The 26,741-nt window shown below is 34.6% G+C and overlaps 1 protein-coding gene across 1 annotated transcript in view; it reads left to right on the forward strand.

The window, feature by feature from the left end:
- LOC150079408 (bifunctional 3'-5' exonuclease/ATP-dependent helicase WRN-like) overlaps nt 1-26,741 on the forward strand; it is a 307,463-nt gene that overhangs the window by 211,674 nt on the left and 69,048 nt on the right. Inside the window, exons 18-20 of the mRNA XM_090384034.1 lie at nt 3,280-3,335; nt 13,086-13,117; nt 26,129-26,372. Of these exons, the coding sequence (XP_090240160.1) occupies nt 3,280-3,335; nt 13,086-13,117; nt 26,129-26,372 (332 nt within the window). The remainder of the gene's footprint in view (nt 1-3,279; nt 3,336-13,085; nt 13,118-26,128; nt 26,373-26,741) is intronic.

The raw sequence follows: 26,741 nt of genomic DNA on the forward strand, positions 1-26,741 counted from the left end.
TGTAGAAGAATAAGAGAAATTTACCTCGATATGCTCCGTAGAACACTTCTACGGAAGTGTTCTACATAGCATATTGAGGTAGAATTTATAGCATATTGAGATAGAATGTTCGGATTTATAAGTAGAATATTGAGGTAGAATTTATAGCATATTGAGATAGAATGTTCGGATTTATAAGTAGCATATTGAGGTAGAATTTATAGCATATTGAGATAGAATGTTCGGATTTATAAGTGGTGAGGTTAAGAAAATTAATACCATCATTTTCTTCCATTAAATTGTATTTGAGTCTATTATGTACCGAATAAAATTTTTGTAGGAGATTATCAATGACAGTTTTACTGGCGATTAACAATATATCATCAGCGTACCATATAAAAAAGCTTAATGTCGGAATGGATTAATAGGATTTGGTCCTCAGCTGCTAAATAAATCTCCGAGAGTGAGGCTGACACACCTAGTGCCATGGGAAGTCCACAAATTTGTTTGTAGATGTTGTTTTCAAACCAAAAATGTCGTGCTTTAACGAGAATGGTAATTAACTCTAAAATACTGTTAATATTGAGAGAAGTGTGAACTTTCAGAGTGGAGTCGACTGATATTAATTCTCAAAGTTTCCTTAGTGTGTAATCAGCATCTACGTTTGTGTATGATGATAACATTGTAGGATGCTAGAATATCATTGTCGGATATATTAATGATATTGATTAATTCGAAGACCTGATTAGTGTTATGTACCCGAAATCTTGAAAACTTCTTTAAAGCCGAGATAATCTTGACTATAAACGATGATAAACTAGCAAATGTAGATTTTCTGTACGAAAATATTGGACATAATGGGTGTCCTATTTTATGCACTTGACCATCCCTAAAATGTACAGCATAATGTTATTTCTTATACCTTTATGTTGAAGAGTACGTAAGTCAATTTCTTTGTTAGACCTAAGTTGTCTTAGTAGAATATCTAGTTGATTTTTCAAACTAGATATTGCAAATTTATTATCGATGTTGTGCATATCTCCGTCTGAAAGTATATCTTGAGTTTTTTCCATATACATGGATCTGTCTTTAATTACTGTGGTGTTGCCCTTATCAGCTTTTTGAATAACTATGTTATCCTCTCTATGAAGTTTATTAAGATATTCTAATTGTTGCATTCTAATGTTAGAACATGTATTAATATGAGAGTTGATAATATCATTTGTTTCATGTATCAGCCAGTTCCTATCCGGATAGTTATTTAACTTTATTTGCAATTCAGTTATACTGTCTTTTATAGGATATTGTGTGTCATTAATTGCAAAGTTGAACCCGTATTCAAGTGCGGATAATTATTGAGAACAGTGATTTCGACGAGAGGTTCACGACCAAAGTTGGCTGAGGAGTGTGTCGTTTGTGTGTAAGCGCGTTACATTTCTTATGTCTTTCAGTTACTAATTGTTGGATGGCATTAATATGTGCATTATTTTGGTCTGTGAGGTCAGACCATAAGTTATATGACATTTCTTTAAAGCCAAAATTTACAATAAAAGATTTGATGCAATAATTTTTGCTTATCACTGAATCTTTTCTTTAATTCATGTCTAACAATAGTGAATGAAGTTTGTTGAATAATGTGCAGGTATTCCTGGCATTTTTTCTATGTTGCATATTTGGGCAAATTTAGGATGTTATTATTGAGACATCTCTTTAAGAATTTAATATTCGTAAAATAATAAGAGGAGTTTACCTCAATGTAGTACGTAGAACACTTCCGTATGATACTCTCCAGAAATTAAAACAAAAAAATCGAAAAACTTACATTAGAGTAACAAATAATTTAAAAAATAATTAAATCAATTTAACGCAAATAAAAATAAGAAAATTAATTAAAAGAATATAACGAAAAAATCGTTTTGCAATTTTTTCGTTATATTCTTTTAACTAATTCTTATTTTTAATTGTGTTAAATTGTTTTAATTATTTTTAAATTATTTGTTACTCTAATGTAAGTTTTCCGATTTTTTCGTTTTAATTTCTGGAGAGTATCATACGGAAGTGTTCTATGTACTATATTGAGGTAAACTTCTCTTATTATTTTACAAATATTGATATCAACGTAGAACATATTGAGCATTACAGCTCTGGTTCATACTATTTAAGAATTTAATGTGGAGTTTGCTAGTGAAGTATTTAATTAGAAGCTTTGAATATTCATGACTTTTATTCATCATTAATTCATTCTTTTAGGTACTGACATTATGTTAGTATTTTCCTCATATAATAGATTAGGAGCACTCTAACAGATACAAATAAATGTACAAATACAATATTCAGGACATAAATAATATAGTATATCTTATCAGATGCCAACAAAACTGTAACACGTGCATGATCGTTAAATTCGGATCATCCAAAACAACTAATACCAGAGCATACATCATAATAATAGTTTACAGTCAAACCATTGCATAACTGAACTTAGCCAACCTGCACAATTTTACAATCACACCACTTTAATAGACTTGGCAATAACTTTAGTCAAATTAGACTCTAAATATAAATTAATTCAAAATGAAGCTTTAGCCATTGAATGGTTTTGACAAAACACATCATACGAAGTTCTGAATGCTAATTACTGGAAAATCCTGGCAATTACTGGCATTTCGCCAATATGGTGTTTAACACATGTTAAATTTCCAACACAACTCCCAAGATGCATTACGATACAGTAATGCATCTTGGGAGTTGCGATCACTATAAAGTCTGTCATGTTCTCTTGCCATGAAACCAACTGATAATGATGTAAAAAGTCTTATGTCAAGGCTCTTGGTTTTTTAATACACAATTCCTGATTTTTATTGATAACAACCTGGGAAAAAGTTGTGCACTTTTTTCTTCCTTGGGGCATGTTTTAAATAGTTGATTTTAATTCGTTTTCACTCTTACCTTCTATGAGTTCACTTTTTAATTATGGATTTAGAGGTGAGTACTGCAGTGATAAGCTATTGCTAAATAATTTAATGAAAAACTTAAATACTTCAAGCTCTAACTAAACTAATACAATTGATAAAGTAAGTTGGAGGTTTATTTATCTTGTGATAATCAGAATAGCATCAGAAAACTTTACTATACAGTAATGACAGGTGAAATGAAACATCTGTGTTCTTTGTTGGAACTTTTATGCACTAAAAATTGACAGAGTTTGATAAATACATGCTTTATTTCCAGTTACTTTATGGATTGATAAGGACAGTTTATTTTATCATTTTATATATCTATTTTTTCTCCCCCCCCCAGAGTAATAAAAGGATTCCAAATAAGTTTAAAGAACATAATTTGTATGGAAAAGGAAAGTAAGTATAATAGTTTAAAATAATTTTAAAATAACAGTGAATATAATTAAAAATAATTCAATTTGTTACATTATTTAAATATGTAGATTATATGTAGTTCGTGTAAATTATTTCTGTCAGCAATAAAATACGAGATTAATATTTTTACAATAGCTTTTTTTAAATTAAAGAACATTAACCCTTCGGAAGTCACTATATATCTGTGAGATACGAGTGATGATTTCATTCGTAATTCCAAAGTGTGAACAAATATGACCTTGAGTCTCCATGTAGCTTCGAGTACATCCACCTCCCCCCCCCCCCACACACAAAATTTCTACAGCATTGTTACAACAGCTCTACAGTATTAGTTTTTGTTTGATGTTCGTCAGATCTTTGCTTTTTGCAGCTGTCAGATACTGCAATGCAGCATGTGATTATGTTTGTTTCTGTAAATATGAGTATGGATCATATAACAGGGAAAAAGTTTTATAATTTATCCAACCCTTAATGATGATGTCCCAGAAGTACATTGATTTTTTTTTAAAGACAGATGATTTAGATAATGACAGTGAAGTATATGATTTTGATGTGAAGGTGATGTAGATGATGAAGATGTTGTAGGGACGCATTCTGACAAATCTGAAATGGAACAAGATAGCAAAGATACTGCCAACAGTGATGATAAAAAAAAAAAAAAAAAATTCTTGGAAAAGACAAAAAAAAAAAAAAAAACCAAGTGGAAAAGATCTATCTCTAAGAAGGTAACCGCAAAATATATTGTCCCAATTGCCACTAGTGAGAAAAAAAGGGAAACATGCAAAAATGGGGTATGATGCATGGAACTGTTTTATCGACGACAAAATATTAAATCTTTTATTTGTACACACTAATAAATACATAGAATCCATACAAGGCAATTATACCTGCCAGAGAGATGCAAAAACATAGGGCATTACAAAATTAAAGGCATTTTTAGTCTTACTTTATTTGGCTGGAATACATAAGTATAAATGCCAAACTGTGGGCTACAAATGTAACTGGTATAGAATTGTTTCAATTGACGATGCCTCTGTGAAGGTTCATATTCCTCCATAATTGCATATGATTCGATGACAAGCAGACCTGTGGAGACTACTTCAAGCTTGACAAGTGTGGCTATGAGAGAAGTTTTTACAAAATTTTTTGGAAACTTCAAACCTTGTTATTCCTTGGGGTAAAATGTGGTCGTGGTGAAATGCTAGCAGGATTCAGAGGAAATTGTGGATTTAGGCAGTATATTCCCTCAAAGCCCAATAAGTACAGCATAAAACTTTTTGTATGGTCGATGCTCAAGTTTTATTAGCATTAGTATTAGAAGAGGCATATGATGCAAGAAAGCAAGCTTGTGCAGCATTAGCAAAAAAAAAAAAGTAAAACTTCCAATTTTACCTATTCATTTGCTTCAAAAGTTTGTTCTGTTCTTCCTTGAATTTATTTAAGATATCAACTTCCACAATGACTGACGAAAATTTGTTTCAGCAATCAACCACCTGCTCTGGCTAAGAGCAAATTTCCACACATCTATTCTGCAGCTGTCTTTTCTCAGTTTGAATTTTGATATGTGCCCTCAAGTGTGTAAACTGAGCAAGAAGAAGAATCCCATCAGCATTGAACTTGCTGAAACCATTCAAAGCCTTCAAACACTGCAATTTGCAGATCTTAATCCGGCACCTCTGTAGCCAAGTGGGCTGGAGCAGCAGTGCATAGCACACGCTTCTTGATTAGACCGGGGTTTGAGTCTGTGACCACCAAATACAGAGGATGCGGAAAGGTCAGGGAATGACCACTGCATATCCCCGGAGCAATATGGCCTTAGTTGCTAATGCTCCTAAAAACCAAATAACAAACATAAGATCTTAATCCGTTATACCCATCAGACCTTGAAATTTACACAGGTAAGCAGCCCGAAGGTCCATACTGCTTTAGCAACAAATTGGTAGATCTTGTGAAGAGGCTTGCAGAACCTATCTTCAAGGCATGATATAACTGCTGATAATTGATTATCTGATATTCAACTAGTAAAAGATTTGAAGAAAAATCTGTCATACACTGGTACATTGCAAAAAAATAAGCTGCAGCTTCTGCTCGAGTTCATTGCCACCAAAAAAGAGACAAGAGAAGTCTAACTTGTTTGGTTTCAACACTAATTACACACTAATGTTATGTATTCCAAGGAAAGGGGAAAATGTTATACTGATTTCAAGTATTCATTTTGATAAAGTCATTGACCCAGGTTCAAGAAAGGCTGAAATCATCTCACACTACAACAGCACCAAATTGGATATGGATGTTGATAAAATGATTGCTGCCTATAACATAGCAAGAAACACAAGACATTGGCCTATGGCTGTTTTTTATACTCAAGTTTCTCAATGTCTGGGATAAATGCACAGATTTGCCACGTAGGAAATGAGCTGGAGACTCAATGCAGGAGGAATTTTTTGGTAAACCTAGTGACCAGTCTTGTGTCTAGGAAGATAAGATTAGATTGTAATACTGGAATCCACATGATGCTTCATTTGAAATTGCAAGAGTTTCAACAAGCTTCACACAAATTCTGTAGACACTAGTGATCCTGAAGAGCCTGAGACATCCACCAGAAAAAAAGAGAAAACACTGTCTGTTCTACACATTATTGTTAAAAAAAAAACTCAATTTTCTAAGTTTCCCTGTATGTAAGTGTTGCAATGATATACAGTAATACCCCGAAGTTACGCGATAGGTGGGTCCGACGAAAATCGCGTAAGTCGAATTCGCGTAAGTCGGGGTACAACTTTGCATATAAATACATATAAATTTTGCTTAATTGGGACCAAGGACTAACAAAAACACTAGTTTAGAAGAAAAATATTAATAAAATTGCAGTTCTTTATACATATTAATACAAAATATGTATTAAAAAAGCAAATGACTTACGTAAAAAAGTTATTTCGATGTCGATGGCTTCATAAAATCTAACAAATTCGTCTGACGACACAGCGCCTTCTTTTTTTCACGCAGAATTTCGTCGTAGCAAGCTAATAATTTTTTTATTCCTTGCTTTGTAGCTATAACGCGTTCTTCGTTGGAGTCTATGTTTTCTAAAATTTTTAAGCCCTTTACAATTGAGCCCTTTTCAATTTTCAACCTGTCAAGTTTGCAATTGTCATGTGCTTTTCGCCGTTGCTTCATTTAGGCCTGTAGCACGTGCAATATCACATTGTCTTTCATTTCACTCAAAGCGTTTCACAATTTCATATTTTTTCTCTATCGACAGAGGCGGACTGGCCATAAGCCTTACCGGGGAAACCCCGGTGGGCCAGTGTGATTTTGGCCATAAACCATAGTATGAGGCCACTATAAATTTTCCCGGGTAAGAATTTTTGATCCAGTCCGCCTCTGTTTATCGATAATTGCTTTTCTTTTTCTCTCTGAATCTGCAGTGTCTTCACCAGGACGCTTCCTTTTCACACCTTTTAATTAAGTATTTTACTCATTTTTAGGGAATAAAGCACAATTACAAAACGAGGAGGCACGCTTGATACGCATAAACAAAGCTGCGCGCATGTAGCAACTGAATAAACAACACCATAAAGGCACAGATACACTATTAACACCTCACATTTCTAGGGGTTACTACCATAAAACAATAAAAATCCAGTTGCGTTTCTGCTAGTGAAATCTGTTATAAACTGGTAGTAAACTCGATCTAATTGCATTTGCGATTATACCGATAGCTGGAATTGTGTTGCTTTTTACGTTATTATGGTGAAATGTGTTTCCCCTTCACTGATATAAAAAACATAAAAGCAGCAAAGTTGAATTTTGTTCATCTTTCGCTCTCATTCTCCGCCGTCGCACCGTATATCGATAACATATGAAAAACGACCTTGAAGATAGTGGGCGGCAGCGTTGCCAAACGAAAAAAAATCAAGAACCGCGTAACTCCGAGTTCGCGTAAGTCGGGGTAGCGTAAGTCGGGGTATTACTGTATATATATTTTTTTTTAGCCTAGAACCCACAGTAGTGATATATAGTAACTGCTTTCAAAGGCAGAAAAACATTGACAATGATTATTGTGAATGTTTTTCTATATTATCTACAACATTTTGTTTTTGAACTAGAATTTATTTTTTTTATTATTATTTTTTTGTTTTATTTTATATTATAACATCATTTTCTCTTTCGTTTAAATTTATGCTCAGATCTGAATTAAATTGAAATTACTTTTTCAAGTTTTTTTTTATCCCCTTCAATTTATAGAAATATGCTTTTTAACAAATTAATTAAAAATGAAAAAGCTAATAATAAAAAATTTGCCGATATATCTGACAGATACATCGTGACCCACCACTTTCTTAATGGGACAACCTCTGAAGAGTTGATGGAATGACTTATGGTCAGATATGCAAAGTTTCTGCTCCTCAGGAATACTGAGGAAATTAACTTCTAAACTAGAAATTAGGGATATAATGGTTACACTAGTTGATTTTTTTCTTTTGTAGAGAGAAATCAGTAAACTTACAAAAACTAAGTCAACTAATTTCTTTTAAGGCAAATTAAAAATGCTAACATAATTTTAATAAAAGTCATATATATGCAGAAAGATGGTTACTAATTCAATGTTTTGGTAAAAAAGAAAAAGAATCTAGCAAGTACACCATTGGATATTTATCAAAAAATGCAACTTTCAAAGATGTACCTTCAATGAATTGCCTCTGAAACTGAGTGCAGTACTTATATGAATTCTGAATTACACATGCATTGAAATGGCTTGGATAGCATAATTCATTATGTAGTTCTGTAATAGAAAGCAAATGCTTAGGCAGATAACTTGTAAGTAGATATAACACAGTTCCAGGTGCTGGTGATGCACTGGCAGATAATAATTTACTCACATATGACTGAATGTAATCAAAAAACTTGAACATAAACAGAGCATGCTTTTCATTCCACCAGTAAAATTTAATTGATGAAAACAGTACTGCACCAGATGGTGCAAGTTAATGTACAAGGCTGAAGAGTTTCTATTGGGCCTTTTCTGTTCTTATTTTAAAAGAAAATACTTAATTTTTTTTTTTTTTTTTTTTAATTTAGAATTTTGCCATTATATTTTATTAATTGCAATTTGTTATTAGAAATAATATCATTTTGTATTATATCAATTGTAATAATTGGAACATTAACTCCCCTTATTTTTCCTCAATGGTGCAATAGTGGGGCCAGCTAAATATATTGGCCACACCGTGTTAAAAATTCCTCCTTTCTTTATAGGATTCAAACCCAGGTCTTTTACAATGTGGTGTGGAAGGACAGCACTTATAATTTCTTTGCTACCTATTGGGCAGGGCTTACACCAAGGGCAGTTGCTACTTAAATATCAAATCTCCTTAGCTTTTCGGCCTTTATTTACAAACAGGATGTATTAGAATTCATCAGCTTCTCCATTGTCCAGTCCTACTTTTAAGTTCTTTTACTTATACAGTAAAACTTCACTTTATACTGCATTCTTTTTTATGTATATATTTTATTTACACAGAGTTTTCATTAAATGAGAATATAATGATACAGTTCCATATGTTTTCCAGGATGATTTCACAATCACTTTGTAAAAGAATTAAAACCACTGAAAAGGTGAATGTGGATGGAAACTTTTATTTCTTCCACTGCATTTCGGTTTAGTGATAAGTAAATTTCAGGGAATCTTGCTCAGCTGTAAATGTTTGTATCAAAAGTGACAAATTAAGGAGTGGTTTTTGTAATGAACTAAAGCAGAGTACATTAGTAAGCACATGGAAAAAAAGTTGTTAACTGATCACAATATTCATAGTGGTTTAGATGGTGTTGGTGATGAAGAGCACAAAACTAGGATAAAGGATATTAATATGGGAGATGTAAGGAGCATGCTAGGAGGTGATGAAGCTGGATATAAGATGGTGACAGAAGAAGTAGCAACAGCATTTCAAGGGGAGGAAATCTGTAGGCTAACTGAAAAGTAAAGAAAGAAAAGTTGTGCAGAGACAGAAGATGCTTCAGTATGCTTATTAAATTTGCTAATTAGAAATTCAAGATATTTTCATGTTCTAAGAGTAATGAAATGACAATACAATATTTAATGAAAAAATGGCCTTTGGGAAATTTTATATTTCTTCAAAAAAAGAAAATACAGTTTGATGTGAGAGACCATCTACATCTGATATTTTCACCAATGATTTGTCATGAAATAAGAGTGATCTGAACCTAAGTCAGTAATCAGTATACAAAGAAATTAGTTTTGCATTCTTGTAAGTTCCCTAATATGCTGTGTGACATTTTAAAAATTGATCACATTTATATTGGATGCACCCTTCTTCGCATTCAGCAGTAATAAACAAGTGTTGTGTAATAAAAGGAAATAAAAATATATTTACTTGACATTTTCTTAATATTGTGCTGAAAAGGGATCTGGGTCATAATGAGTTGCATTTTTTCTAATCCATGAAGAAAATTAATGAGTAACTATAATATGAATTATTATTAGTGATTAACACATTAAAGTTTGTTTAAAAACTTATGTTATTCTTGTTCTATTTGATTTTAACTCTATTCTCTTTTTTTTGACATATTTGTGTAATACCATCTAAATGAACATATGTTGGGTATAAATTTGCTTATAAAATAAACTTCAACTTGAAAATATTTACACAATTCTGTAATTGATACTAACTATTTTTGACTATCCCTTTCCCCATTAGTCCAAATTATAGAGGTTTTACTGCAGTTTTAGAAGCCACATCCTAGTTGATCTACTTGTTGAAGTTTTTATTGCTGAGTCAGCATCCTAAGACTTTCATAGGCTCACTTCAAGCTGAAGAACCAATGCAGATATGTAAATGATCCATTTTCTTCTATAATTGTTATGCTGAGAATTTGGTGTTTCATGACATTCCACAAGCATATTAGCAGCCCTTGCCCAAACACCTGTTTAGAGCTGTACGTAGAAGCCAACAGTTCTCTTTCCGTCTTTGATGTTTATCTCGCCAAAAATCACCCCCCATCTTCACACTCAAGTTTACAAATAGCTTGCTGACACAGGTCATATACTGTTTTACAAATCCAATCATCTTCACTACACTGTAATCAAGGCCATTGGGCATTAGAAATGAAGGTGGAGATGGTGATACTCAAATACTTCTTTTCAAATCCAATTGTCCTCAGACCTATTTACACGGGCTTTTTGTAAACAGGTTAGGTAAACATTAAGGAAGAAGTATTTGAGTATCACCATCTCCACCTTCATTTCTATATTAGATGTGATGATGATCTTTGCTAGCACTTTCTATTCCATTCATATGACATTTTCTCCTATGGCAGACATTTGTGGTAATAATCTGTGAGAGCTGCATCGGGACTTATTTTTCTGAATGCTATAAATTAAAACTGGCACGCTAAACTAGGAAGGTATAATGCAGTATCCTTGTAGTTTGTTTCACTCCAGGAAACTGGTTTATTGACTAAGCCATGAATTCCAGAATTTTTAAATGGGGCACTCTTACCAGAAACACATTAACTGAAACAGCATCAATGTGATGTCATCTATGGCAAAGTAAATAATTTGACTCTCCATCGTTTGCATGAAGCTTATATGATCCAGTTTCACCAAATGAAAATTTTATTCAGTTGCAGATTCAATGATAGACAAGATTAGAAACGTGCTTTTATTAAGGTAATCTAAACTGGGATCTTTAACAGTACATTAATGATGTTATTTAATCATATGTGATTAAATAGATGTGTTAATATACAAAATGATTAAACTAATAAAAAAAATGACACTAAGATAGAAGTGCTGCTAAGACATGAATACACTTAAACATGTCTGTTTTAAGTGATAAAAATGTAATAACACATTCACAATTCTTAATTACTGTTTTAGATAACTGAAGCATTTCAGTCATTGGAAATGTCACAAGAATGTAGGTATATTTGTGTAGAATGTGTACCATTATGTATTTATGGATCATCTGCAATGATAGTTCAGAGTTTCAAAATTTGTTGGTGCCATCTATTAGAAATTATATTAATGTTATTGAATTGAAATTATATTAATGTTATTGCAGTTCAAAAATTTTTTTCCTAATGGTTGAGACCACTTAGTTTTCTTGCATAATTTTGCTGATACTAATGCAAAATAGCAGCTGTGAGCTCTAAATTAAGCTCTAAATAAATCTACTAATATATTTTGTTGCACTAGCCCCATTTATGGTAGTAATATTGCAATGTGAAAAGAAAGAACTTCTAGTATGACTGCCTCCTCACTTTTGGTCGTGTATTTGCATCGTGCAGATTTTCCCATGAATTAATACTTTACATCAAATTCCATTTGAAAGCACTTTGTGCTCATAGTGTATTGCAAAATTTCATTTTCTGTATTAAATTTGCATATTATAATAATTCATTGTGTTTCCTATGACAGCTGTGAGCTCTGAATTAGTGGCATCTTAATTAGTGCAACTATTCTAACAAAATTCACATATTTTTACTTAAACAGTTTGACTAGATTAGATTTGTGTTATTTGCATCATAATTTCTATAAAATTTATCTTGAATTTTATAGAACTTTATCTTGAATAAAGACTTGAATTTTCCAGCCTATGTTTTGTTAACGGATGAGGCTTATTTAACTCGGGAAGGCTTATTCAATCAGCACAATGCTTATGTGTGTGGGCACACGACAACCCACACGGTGTGCGCCCCCATGTGGCACAACATCGCTTCGCAATAAATGTGTGTGCGGGTATGGTCGGTGACTGCTTAGTTGCCCCATACTTGTTACCATCCCGCATGAACTCCGCTAAATATCGGATCTTTCTTGAACAAGTTCTACTAGGGTTACTTGACGATGTTCCAGAAAATGTGAGACGCAACATTTGGTTTCAACATGACGGGGTGCCTGCCCATTATGGAAGGTGAGTTCGTGACCATTTGAATAGGCGTTTTGGGCATTAATGGATTGGCCGTGGTGGACCCATTGCCTGGCCCCCACGCTCACCTGATTTATCGAGCCTTGATTTCTTTCTATGGGGGCCCTCAAATCTATCGTGTATGAATCGCCTGTGGAGATGGAAATGGATCTCGTGGCGAGACTCGTCTGCGCTGCTGCTACTGTCAAAGAAACTCCAAGTGTGTTCGACCGTGTCCACCAGTCCATGCTGCGTCGGTGTCACGCATGCATCCATCTCGTACTCCATTGTTAATATTATGTCAAATAAATGTTTACCACTAATTACTGTCTTGTGTCATTTCTGCTTCTTGTGCCTCTGCTACTACTTTCCATTGACATTTCCGGTTATGGGTTCCTATGCGATTCACATTCCTTTAGATGTTACCTACCTCCCCTAAACGTTTGTACCAATATTTTTGAGACACCCTGTATATATTAAAGTTCGCAACATGCACCATAATACTCTAAATCAGTGGCTCTCAAACTTTAGTGATCTGAGGATCCCTTTTCACTTTTAAAGTTTTTGCAAATCTCTGAGTTTAATAAAAAATTTTCTACAATGTCAGTTTTCCATTTCAGACAAGAAATTGTGCATTTTGCATGTTTCTTCTGGAGTATTATCTCTACAAATCCCCAGGGGTTCTGTGACCACAGTTTGAGATACATGCTTTGAGTGAAGTTTTCTCTAAATTTTGATTGTTGAAAGCTCTTATGTTATAAGTTACTTAAACAAGACTATTTTTTTTTATTTTTTCCTCTTTGCAAAGGTCAAAAACTGAAAATTGGTGGAAGGCTCTTGGTGAGTATAAAATGTAGTTCTAGAGTTCTAAATTTATTTTTTAAATGAATGGTATTAATTTTTTATGGGATTTTTATTTTCTAACCAAAAATTTCAGTAATATCTTAATATTACTAGAACATGAATCATCAGAGCATATAGTGGACTTCAAAATCATCACCCAAAAAGTTTTGTACTCATGTAACACTGAAGGTGGGGGGGAATAATGGAATATATACAATTGTAGTTTGTTATGTATTTTGGTGTTGGTGGCATTGTGTTTATTTTTTGTGGTTTGTGATTGTGCTACAAATAGCTGAATACAGGTAGCCCTCGTTTTGTGCCAGTCCGATTTGTGCTGATTCACAATAGCGTCGGTGACTAACCACAAAGACATTTTTATTTTATTTTATTTTTTCAATTTTTTTATAAATTGAAAGTTTAAAATTGTTGGACAAAATTTATCAGCATCATACTGTATTACGTATCATGCACCGTTCACATGATCAAGGACAATCTAACACAATCAGTGATTATCGCAGACATGAGAAAGCTTCCCACCCTCAAAGTAGCCACTCGATGTGGGTGGTAAAGGTCCATGCAGTGAAACCTTGTTGGTTGTTGTTTATGCCATTTACACATGCTGGAAATTTATTATGCTAACATTATTTATTAATTGTGCTATTAATAAATTAAGTAATAATTAATAATAGTGATAGCTGTGTGCAGTTTTTGCCAAGCATGTTATGAAGTTTTTAATTTACAGTAATAGAATAAAGAGACGCCATGTCTGGCAAAAGAAGTTCGATAAATCCTATTGCAAATGAAAGCGTGAAAAGGGCACATCTATCACATCGGAAAATAAGATGGAGGTTATCGGAGGATGGAAGCTAGTGAAAGCCGGCCTAATTGTGTGTGTGTGTGTGTGTGTGTGTGTGTGTGTGTGTGTGTGTGTGTGTGTGTGTGTGTGTGTGTGTGTGTGTAGGACTTGCTTTGTAGTGAATTCCTGAAGTAGAAATGTTAATTTTTTTTTTATTTAAATCCTCCAATGAAAAAGTTCCCATCCATTTATTATCACTCTTCAAATTGAGTGCATACATTTAGGCACTTGAAGATGCATAGTACTTAGGTTGGGAAATTGCTCATTTCAAATTGTTGACAATCTGCTTCACCCACTCCCATCCCCTAGGAACAAGTTGGATTTCACATGTCAGTTAATGCCATTTACAGATATTATCCCCTGTGCAGTGGGAACAAATTGGATTTCACTTGTGTCAGTAATGCAAATTACAGATACATGAATTCTTAGGGAAGTGAATGGAATATAAAATTTAAAGGTACTGTATAATGATACTAAATTTTGCAAGACGCTAGCAAATTTTCATTATAATGGTTTTTATTTGTAGGTTTTTGGCAACCTTTTTTAATTATACAAACTATTCACAAGTTTTGGACCCAATTCTGACTGAATTTTGTTGTAGACATATCTTGAATAATCCGTACTAAAATGTATATAAAACCCTATATTTGTTGGTTAGGAAATGGTAGCAACTTCGAAATAAATCGCATTTTGAATAATCCAATGCTGAATTCACAAGAATATTGGAGAAACTTGGGATGAAATCAAATTTTCAACACTGAATTTAGTGCGATGGAAAATATGGCTGGAGGTGTGTATGATTTCCAAAGCTTTTAAGAACAAATAGCTGTGATAATGGGCATTGCTCAACTTTCAGAAAATATGGGCTTTAACAAAGTTGGGTAAGTATTATTGTTTTGATATATCTAGCCAAGGGGTGATATATCTAGACATGATCTAGCCAAGGAGGATGCCTCTGTGTGTGCTAGATGTCTAGAGTGTCAAGAAATTAGGTGCCAACTTAGCATTCTAATGGTCGTCTATGAGAGCTTGAGGTGTTGGGTAAATGCCCTCGAAGAAATTAATATGATCAGCCCATCAAGCTCTCAGCTGCCCAGCTCAATGGCAGAGCTCACTCCTAAGCATCAAGCAACACAGAGGCAATCTCCAAGGCAGAATGCGCTGGTCCCAAAGGAACTAGTTCTTGTTGGTGACTCTATTGTCATGGAGACGGGGATATACTATGCAAGAAGGATAGATGGAACAGGACCAGGGTATGTCTGCTAGGAGCAAATGTTTATGACATTGTAGAGCAGATATCATCTGTTAAGGGCACAAAAGGTGATATTGTTGTACACATTGGAACTAATGACATTAGGAGTAAGAGATCTGCAGATTTATTGGATGACTGTTTTCTACAGCAGCATGTTCGAGAGGCAACCAGAGGGAGTAATACTCTTGATCTGATTATCAGCAATGATTATTCATGCATTAAGAATTTGCAGATAAAGGAACCACTAGGTGACAGTGATCACAATGTACTGATATGGGAATTACTTAAAGATGTAACTACCATCAAGGCTAAAGGGAAGGGCTTTTGCTTTCGTAAATTTGACTACAGGGGGAGTCTCAGACAGTTTTTAAGTTCTGTACAGTGGGATCAACTGATAATGTTATCAATGTTGAATTCTAAATGGGAAGTCTTCAGGGACTTAATCTTGGAGGCTACTAGGCTTTTCATTCCAACTAAGAAATACTGTTCAAGGTTCAGGCCTAAATGGATGTCAGATGAATTAATGAGGCTCGTGGGAGAGAAGAAAAATGTATGGGATGCATATAAATTATCAGGTGACAGAAGCCTATGACAGATATAAACTAGTCTGTAATCAAGTCACAAAGGAGGTTAGGCAGACGAAGGCAGATTACAAGAAATCTTTGGCAAAGGATGCAGAGAAAAACAGCAGAGTTCTTTACTTATGTAAACTCTAGAATGAAAGGGATGAATCAGATTGGACCACTTAACATAGATAGGTTGACTGTTGATGGTCATGCTCAGGTAGCTGATAAACCGAATGAGAGAACGAGTACAAAGTAAGACAACAAGATTGGTGAGGGGAACAAAGGAGTGCTCTTACCAAGAAAGGCTTAAGTTCTGCAAATTGCAGCACCTGGAGAGTAGGCACCTGTGAGGTGATCTGATTGAGGTGTATAAGCCCTTGAATGGGTTGAGCAAGCTGAATGCTGATGGAATTCTTCCTCTTGCTTAGATTAAGAATCCGAGGGGACACAGTTTCAAATTGAGGAAAGACAGTTGTAGAACAGATGTGCAGAAATTTACCTTTAGGTGGAACAGACTTCCATCTTTTGTTGTGGAAGTTGATAGCCTAAATAAATTTAAGGCTGGACAGGCATTTGGAATGAATGGAGGGGTGAAATGAGAGGGTTTTTTTTTTTTTTTTTTTGGCTGATGCTGCATAAACTTGCTTTCTTGCATCGTATGCCTCTACTAATGCTAATATGGTACTTAAGTGTGAAGGTAGATCACCACTCTACATGAATTAGAAATAATTTATTGATGTGTGATAGATTTGTTAAATGCACATTAAGCTCTATCAAATGAAGACTTACTTGAATTGGAAAGGATAAAGCAAATTCCAAAGAAGAAATTTGTTTCTGAACTAAAGCCATAGAGTGTGACAGCTGTTAAAACAATATTTCTGCATTGAGATGAGAATATAGTACCCACCAGAAACGTCAACCACGTTTTCAACTCGTCAACATCTCCTAATTCCATCACATCTAGGTACCTGTGTTGTCCATTGTAACGAGTTACATGTCTTCCATTTTTTTTTCTAATTATAGATAAAATAGGTGTCAAGTATTATTACCAATTTGTATAGCAACTCAGTCTAATTTTCATTACAGTTGTTTCACAACAATGTGGCTGAATGAAGTCACACTTTATTCAGTCACATTGTTGTAAAACAGAAAGTGCATGTTTAACATTATAAATACTTCATTCTTTTGCCACCAGACCTGTTGGTAATGCTGCAGTCACGAATGTGAAGCATGTACTATATCAAGATAAATTTAATCTTCTGTAATACAGGAATACCTCGCATAGTGCCGACCGGGCTAGCGGAGTGGGTAAAGTACCTACCCGGCAACCCAAAGGTCGCAGGTTCGATTCCCGCCTCGGGCTTGGATCAAAATACTGCAAAAACCTTGGGAGGTGCAATATGGCCACAGAAGCCGATGCGCCAACAACTACCAAATCAAAAAAAAAAAAAAAACCTCGCATAGCAATGTTTCGAACAGCGCATGTTTTGCTATAGTGCGGTTTACAAATTGAAAAAAAATTTAACTGTGTTACATACCAATACATTTGATATGTATGTATTATAATGGCAGCACATAGGCCAATGCATTATGAATTCAAGGCCACGCTGACTGTTGTCCCAACTCCCGTTATATACGGACTCTGCTAGCATTCATACATTAGTAAACAGTCTAGATTCCGAGCGGTGAGGTCGTTCACAGTGCGTAAGTTGTACAAATATTTTTCACTGTGTATTTTTATTAAAGATTTTTTTTTTTAAATGTTACACCTTTATATGCAAATATGAGTGGAAAGAAGAAATCTAATGGCACTGAGAGTTCTTCTAGATCCAAACAATGAACGAGGTATGAAAGTAAGGCAGGTGTTGCAAAATGACATTCGATGTTATAAAGAGATGTATGCAGATAAAAAGAAGAAAAGAACTGTGCAAACTTTTTCAAAATAAAAATACAGTACATACTTCACTTATATTCTTTTGGTATTTACGTACTGCAATAAAAAATCTTTTGTACTGTACTTACTAGTATTTTTCATTTTTATCATTTTAATTTCTTTTTTTGCAAGAACTTTGTGTGCATTAATTTATAGTAAACAAACACTTATTATATTTTTGCAACTCGACCCATATAATCAAATTGTCAGAACACATTGCATTAAAATACATACTAATAATACCTCGATCAGAACGGTTTCGCATAGCGTGGTATTTTTTTGGCACGAATTAACCGCGCTATGTGAGGTATTCCTGTATACAGCTATATGGATTTTGAATGTTTAACTGCCACTTATACATGCTTACGAAGGTTTTTCTATTTTCAAGCTGGAATGATATTTTAAAAAAGTTTAAACAGCATTCAAAAAAAAAAAAAAAGGCCAGAGAGACTGTATTTTAATACGTTACCATGTAATAAAGTTGAAGGACTTCATTATTTCTCTATCTTATATGGAAGGAGAGATGCTAAATTTGTTACATTCTTCTTGTTTTGCGAAATTGCTCATAAAATACTAGGAATTTGGATCTACTAATGATAGTTTTATGTTTATATGAATGAATGTAAAATCTTTAAATTTATGATCTTCCTACATGTGCACATGAAGAATCCTGTTCATTTAAAAGCAATAGAGAACAGTAGTGGTCCCTATAGAATACAAACTTTAAGCATTAGGAAAATCTAGTTTGTAGTCAATAATGAAATATTCGTTTTTCATACCAATAAAAGAACTAAAGAGAACTGTTTTTACTTAAATAGTATGTGAGGTGAGATGTTTTTTGAGAAGTTTCGTCTGTTAATAAGATTTATCTTTAGTTATTAGTAATAGAGATTAAATTATACTTAGGTGATGGAAAATTTCTAAATTACTATCTTGGAACTTTGCATATTTTTTGGTTATGTATGCTTACCAGGTGATCCACTAAAAGTATATATTTAAAGAGGACAAAATATGTATTTTCAGTTCTTTTGATTATACTCTTTAGCAACTTAATGTTTCACACCTATGTTGACTAATGGAACTCCAAATAAGCTGCCATATGAGAGCAGTAAAGTTAACTTTTGCATGCTCAAAAAAAAATTTAAAGAAATACTTATTACTCTTAACATAATAGGCATGCAGGAAGCTTCACTAAGAACTGGAATTTATTTATTATATTGTTCACTTCATATTAACTATTTGTTTTAGAGAACACAATGTGAGTGCTGTTTGTATGTTACTACTGGATATAATTTAAATGGTAGTCTTGCTGAGTTCCAGATATTTAAAAGATATTCATACACAATGCAGAACTAACTTCATTAAAGTGTCCAGTCAAACACTACCTACACCAGAAAGGAAAGACATGAGCGCATACAGACTAGTAAAGCCATATATGCCAAATCCTCTAAGGTACTTTACATGCAAGAAACAAGGGGGGAAAGGACTTTGGCAAATGGCCAGTCATATTGCCCTTGCATTCTGTGTGGTGAAAGAACTGCAAAATCATAGGATGTCTGGCTCCAAAACCAGTATGCATCAACTGCCATGGAAATGTATACATGGCAGTTGATGCATACAGGATTTGGAGTCAAAACGCATTCTAGAGGTGGAAAGAAGTGGGGGGGATGGAGAAACTCAAGGCAAAACTGAACGTATCTTCTCAGGAAACAAGTGAAGCCAGCAAATAGCAATATGCTTATATATGCTGCAAAAGTTGCAGGGAATCATTCCATTGGGATGCAAATTGATATGATTATTCGACAAAGTGAGTCATTCACTCCTCATGCATGTTATTCATTGATCTCTTAAAAACTCTCCAAACAAACAGTCAGGTGTCACTCCTGTATTAGTGCCTCTAGTGCTGACATCGATTATGAAATGATTAAGCATCTTTCACCAAAGCTGTGGATTTGCTGCTCTTTCTTTACAAGAGAATATATCTTGAAGAGCAGTTTCCAGACTCTTGGCATAAGGCAATCATGCTTGCCTTTACTGAGCCAGGAAAGGATCCATAAAACCCAAACAACTACTATACTATAGGTGTGATCAGCTGCTTGGGCAAAATTCTGAAAAGAATGGTTGCTTTTATGATAATCTTTTACGATATCTGGAAGCAAGACCTTTCCAGGATACAGTGTGGTTTCCAAAGGAACACTTTAGTACTCTACCATTTAATCTGATTGGAACCATCTATTTGTGATGTATTCCTGAAGTGCAGCACCTGGTATAATTTTTCTGTGATATGGAAAAAGCATATGACACAGCTTGAAGATTTAGAATTTTAAAAGATAGTTATAACTTAGGGGGCACATTGCCATTTTTATTAAGAACTTCCCGTCAAACTGATTATTCCAAGTTCCATCATTTCCACTCTTGGGCAGTGGCTAATGGTTCCAGGTTTTCATTCCAGAGGTACAGTTTGTGTCTACTTTTGTTTTAAATAGAACCTTCACCCTGAACTGGAACTAAAGCTCAGGCAAAACACCATTCCAATAGCACCTGAAACAAAATCTGGGACTTATATTCAATAAAAAGTTGACATTTTTCCAACACAAATGTCAACTTCAGACAAAATGCACAGAGTCTGAACATATTATGGGCTTTATCATCTAACAACTGGGGCAAAGCTCATTGCACCTTACTTCAATTCTGTTGTGCACTAGTGTATTCCAAACCAGATTACAGATCCCAGGTGTATGCTTTGACTATAAATGGTATGCTGTGATGGCTCAATACAGTCCACCATCAGGCCCTCTGTATTGCTGGAGCATTCTGAATATCTTCTATTCAGAGTCTGTATGTTTGTCATTACAGTACACCTTTAAACTAAAATCCCTGTCAGACCACCCCACATGGACATTCATTTTTGAGCCACATTGGGGAAACCTCTATAACAGCCATAAGACTGCCAACCATCCCTTTTGTATTTGTCTCCAAGAACATTAAGGTACATGGTTGCCAAGTCACCAGAGCAAAAACTTCTGCCCATCCTCAAATACCATCATGCAACTTCTCTACTAAAAATTGGGGAAAGTAGTAGTAGTGGCATGTGATGCAAGAAAGCATCACATGCATCACAAGGTTAGCACTCCACTTTCTGTCTTCTTACAACTCTGAGCTGCCTGTTGAACTGAGTTCTCTGACTTTCTACTTGTCTTCACTGTTGACTTAGTCATCTGTTGGTCTTCCTAGATAATATTGTATCTGAGAAGATTCCCGATGAATGCAGCATATAAACAGCAGCATATAAGCAGCAGCTCGTATAGAGCCTGTAAAGCACTTAGTCTGTACAGACTCTAAGTGCTTTACAGGCTCTGTCACGGATGAGATGTAATCCTCATCCAGTCCTGTCCAGGATTCAACAGAAGTTATATTCCCTGTATGAATCTACATATGATATCCATTTCTGCTGGATCCCAAACCACATTGGGATTTGGGTTGACCTGGAGATGCTGCCGGATGTGCACAGCCCTAAAACAGTCACAGCCTGTTAGTCCCCTATACAGACTACAGGTAGGTAGTACATACTAGACTACATGCTCCCAGATTCTGCCAGATGTGCACAGTCCTAAAACAGTCACAGCCTGTTAGTCCCCTATACAGACTACTGGTAGGTAGTACATACTAGACTACATGCTCAGTGACAGCAATCATAGCACAGGCCACATTGCAAATTTATATCATATCAAGCCTGTGATTAAAATGTGTCAGTCTAGTCTGCACAGTAGTCTTAGAAGGGAAGTTGTTCTTGCTCACCTCTGCTGAGGGCTGATGACCTCCCTCCCCATGTGCAAGAGCTATGACGTGTTAACACATTTTAATTGAATGTCATTCATCTTTTACCACTTTTGGTTATCTGACTGAACCCTGTAAAATCAGTCAGATTTTATCTGACTGATTGTACAGGGTTAAGTCAGACCAGATATCACAGTTTTTATCTTTTTAAAAATCACTATGCCTATTCACATGTATTTAGTATTATACTTTTAACACTTTTTTGATTTTATATTTAGTATATTCTTTTGACAAGGTGACCGATCTCCACATGTCACTGAATACCTTGTTTTTATTGCTTTTACAAAGTCCTGGCATGTTATAGCCTTTGCTGTTGATGTGCCAGAAAAAAAGCTAAACATAACTCTTAACCTGAATCTCACTGAACACATCTGGGATGCCCTAGATGCAACTTCTGTAATAAAAATTGGGGAAAGGTCAGCACTCCACCTTCTATCTACTTATAACTCTGTGCTGCCCACTGAACTGAATTTTCTTACTTTCTGATTGTCTTCACTGATGGCTCAAAATAAATCATCTGTTGGTCTTCCCAGATAACATCGTATTTGAGAATATTCTGATGAATGCTGCACATTCATCAGGAACACATCAGAGTTGTATGTATAGAGAAGTCTTGTGTAATTACTTTTTCTAGCCAATTAAGTGTTGCCTGTACAGTGTAGTTGAGTGCATACTGTGCCCATCCACACTTTCCAGTGACACTTAACTGGCTGGAAGCAGTACTTACACATGAGTGGTAACTGATTCTGTGAAACAATATCTTTTGGTTGCTGGGGACCACACACACACCATACCAAAGTTGTGTCATCCTCAGTGATGAAAAAAGCTGTTCTTACAAGCTTATAGTACTTTTCTTCTCTATAATAAAGTCACAATTACCATTTACTCTGCAATTGCTTTGAACATTTTTGACATACAAACTGTATCATGAGGCATGTATGTCATCACATTTATATAAATATCAGTTATGCATGCTGAGATTCTCTAATTGTTTTGACCAGAATATATGGCATTAAAGAGCAAAAAAGTACAATTGATGCAACTGGAGGTTGTTTCATTGTTCATTTTGTCTTTTTGCCATACAGTTTGTTCTTATTACATAAAACAGTGGCTAGAAAAAATATAAAATAAATAGCATACAGACACTGAAAATGTCCAGTAATCTAGAATATCGATAATCCAGGACTGTAGCAGTCCCATTGTGCTGGATTATCAGACTTTTATTATATTTTGATGTTTCTAGGACTGTAAATGAATTCTGTTTAATGCAGCAATAAAATTAATCCTTTGACTAAACTTCATAAGGAGACTGCTTTGAAGGAGATCAAGTGCTGAGCAAGAGGAAGAATCCCATCTGCATTGAGCATGCTCGAACCATTCAAGACTTTATACACCTCAATCAGATCACCTCGCAGGTGCCTAGTCTCCAGACACTGTAATTTGCAAAACTTAAGCCTTTCTTCGTAAGTGCAACCCTTTGTTCCATTCACTAATCTTGTTGCCCTTCTCTGTACTCGTTCCAATAGCTCTACATCCTTCTTAAAATGAGGCCTCCAGACCTGTATACAGTACTCAAGGTGTGGCCTGACCATTGTTTTATACAAAGGGGTTAATCACCTCCTTATCCCTGCTAGAAAAATTCCTGTATATCATTGACAAGACATCATGAGCTACTCTTGCAGACCATCTGCACTGCTCAGAAAACTTCATATCTGCCTGCACAATTACCCCCAGGTCCTTTTCATTCTCTACCACTGTCAGTCAGTACCGACCAGGCTAGCCGGGTGGGTAAAGTGCCTGCCTGGCAACCCAAAGGTCGCGGGTTCAAATCCCACCTCGGGCTTGGATAAAAGTACTGCAAAAACCTTGGGAGGTGCATCATTGCCTCAGAAGCCGATGTGCCAACAACTACCAAAAAAAAAAAAAAAAACCACAGTCAGTGTGGTACCACAGAGTTGATACTTTACTCTGGGATTACTGCTTCACATATGTAGTACTTTACATTTGTCAATGTTAAACTTCATTTGCCACCTCTCAGCCCATCTGCTCAACTTTTCTTGATCCTGTTGCAGCTGTGTACTGTCATTAGTGTCATTAACAACAACCTTCATATCATCTGCAAATTTGGACATTAAGCCTGAAATACCATCATCAATATCATTTATAAATACAGAAAACAACAATGGACCCAACACTGAACCCTGAGGGATTCCACTAATAACATTAGTCCACGAAGATCAGTGTCCATTGATTACCACTCTCTGTCTTCTCCCACTCAACCATCCCTTTATCCATAGCAGCAATTTGCCTCCAATGCTACACTGCTCCAATTTGTGCAGCAGTCTTCCATGTGCAACAGTATCAAAGGCTTTTCTAAGATCCAAATATATGATATCAAAGTTATTCTTTGCATCCAGTTCCTTTGTATTATTTTCAGTGAAACAGTTGAAGAAATTAAAATTGCTATTCTCTGTGACAGTTAGCATTAGCAAAGGCACATAATGCAAGATGTTACATTATGGTATCCAATCAAATTAGTCAGACAAGACTTCCCCTTAACAAACCAATGCTGTGTCCAAGCTATAACTGAAGTCTTGTCTAGATGATCCTGCAATGCTTCTTTAACCAGTGCCTCCATTAATTTCCCTGGAACAGAAGTTAAACTAACAGGTCTGTAATTACCTGTGTCTCCCTTTGATCCTCCTTTGTGGATTGGGGTCACATTTGCACATCTCCAGTCCATGGGTACCTCCCGTGAATCCAGGGAGCCTCTCATAATTATGGCTAAGGGTTTGCTTACTTCCTTTGCCGCCACCTCCTTTAATATAACTGGATAGATTCCATCCAACCCAGGTGCCTTTCTTGTGTTTATCTTCAACAATTTCTCCTCCACTTTACTCTCAGTTATTACAAGATTATCTAGCTTACTGCATTAGACCGGGGTTCGAGCCCGTCACCACCAAATACGGAGGATGCGGAAAGGTCAGGGAATGATCACCGCATATTCCCGGAGAAATATGGCCTTAGTTGCTAATGCTCCTAAAAACCAAATAACAACAACAACTAGCTTACTGCCAGAGTTGAATACACCTATGGCATTCCCCTCCCTGAATAACTCCTCGTGTGAATGTCGATGCAAAATATTCATTTAGTTTGTTAGCTACCTGATCAGGATTATCAAAAGTTGAACCATCGATATCAAGTGGACCAATCTGATTCGTGCCCTTCCTTCTAGAGTTTACATAAGTAAAGAACTCTTTGCTGTTTTTCTTTGCATACTTTGCCAAAGATTTCTCGTAATCTGCCTTCACCTGCCTAACCTGCTTTGTAACTTGGTTACAGACCAGCTTATATCAATCATAGGTTTTTGTGTCACATGTTAATTTATATGTATCCCATGCATTTTTCTTCTCTGTCACATGTCTAATTAGTTCATCTAACATCCATTTGGACCTAAATCTTGAACAATATTTTTTTGTTGATATGAAAAGCCTAGTAGCTTCCAAGATTAATTCTTGGAAGCTACTAGGCTTTAATGGTTTTTCCACTTGTCACTCATTTGGAGAAGGTTTTGCTCATAGCCTTTAGATGACTTGAAAAAATACTTAAAAGTGCCTTCCATTGTTTGGAACTATAGTTAGTTAAAGTGAAGATGTGGAATTTCCCATTACTTTTGATTTTTCAGCTTACAACAAGATGCAAGTAGTATACTAACTCTTGTACTAATTCTTTTATATGCCTATACAGAGAGGGGCTTCAGTTAGTTATTTCAGTGTTATATCATTCAGAAATTTCATCCAGGCTTTGGATTAACAAAATTAACAGATTAACTTTAATGCAAGGAAATATCCCATTTATTAAATTTATTTAGTTAGTTTCTATTAATTTATTTAATATTGTACTTTAAAGTATATTTTTAAAAAAGAACAGAACAAGACAATATCTGAATAGCTTTACTCATTGATTGATACTGAATACATTATTTTCCACAGAAGAAAAATTTCCTCTTCTGTAATGTTTTGATGTTTGGGATTTATTTATTTTTATATTTATTTTTATTACAGAAGAGGAAATTTTTCTTCTGTAATAAATAAATAAATCCCAAAGATCAACAAACACTTACTCATTTCATAAACAGATTGCAATACAAGAAGCAAAACTGTAGACATTTTAAAATACAGTACAGTATTTGAAAAATAGTTTTACATCTTGTATGACCTCCTTTGGTATCATTTTTATTTTAAGACTAACTAGTTGATAATCTTGTGGATACATTTATGCTGCTATCTGAACTTAGGTCATGAATTATGTCATAAAAATTTTATTAATAAGGTGAAGCAACAAAGAAAAAGCTCTTTTTATTTCATTTAGTGTAGTCATATGAACTGTTATTAAAGAAAACCTTTTTTGCCATCTTTTGATTATATTTTTCAATGAATATTGAATTAGATTGCATTAATTATAATTTAAATATTATTGTAAAAAAAAAACTAATAGCATGAGTTTTTTCAAGATAATTTTTTTGATTTTTCTGTTTCTTTGATAAAATTTTGTTAATAATTAGGAAGACTGCTTTTATGTGAAGAGTACTTAATTGAGCATGCAGTTCAGCCTTTTGGCTCATCAGTTAAACTGTCTCCAAAAGCAATCACTTGGCTTCAGTCATTAGGAACTACAGATATTTCTCTATTTCTGGAACCAAGTAATGAATTGCGTATGTTAGCAGAGCAGTATTCTGTGCCTGTGAAGAAATTAGGAAAGACAAATGACGTAACTAAAGAAGCTACTAAAATTATTATTAATGAAAGGTAAAGTAATATTTCAATTTTTTTTTGTTATTATTATTATTTCCTTTTAGATTTTTTTTTTTTATTGGTGTTAAACAGTTGTATTCTGTTTAAATCCCAGAAAAATTTCTCATCACTATTAGATGTTACTTGTCAATAACTTAGTATATGGAATGATATTCTTATGTATTAATTCTTAATAATAAGTTAGCTGGCCAGCCATTGCATGTGGGACATAAATGAGTTTCAGAATGGGATGGTTTTTAAAAAATGTGGAAGAATCTCTTTTTGTATTGAAAATTAATTTTATGCTATAAAACCTGTTTTATAAATCAAGTTTCATATAATACATGAAATATTATTTTAAATGAAAGAAGTTTAAATAATGAT

This window comes from Mastigoproctus giganteus, chromosome 10 (assembly GCF_048544385.1).
Source record: "Mastigoproctus giganteus isolate SK-2022 chromosome 10, ASM4854438v1, whole genome shotgun sequence".
Lineage (NCBI taxonomy): Eukaryota > Metazoa > Arthropoda > Arachnida > Uropygi > Thelyphonidae > Mastigoproctus > Mastigoproctus giganteus.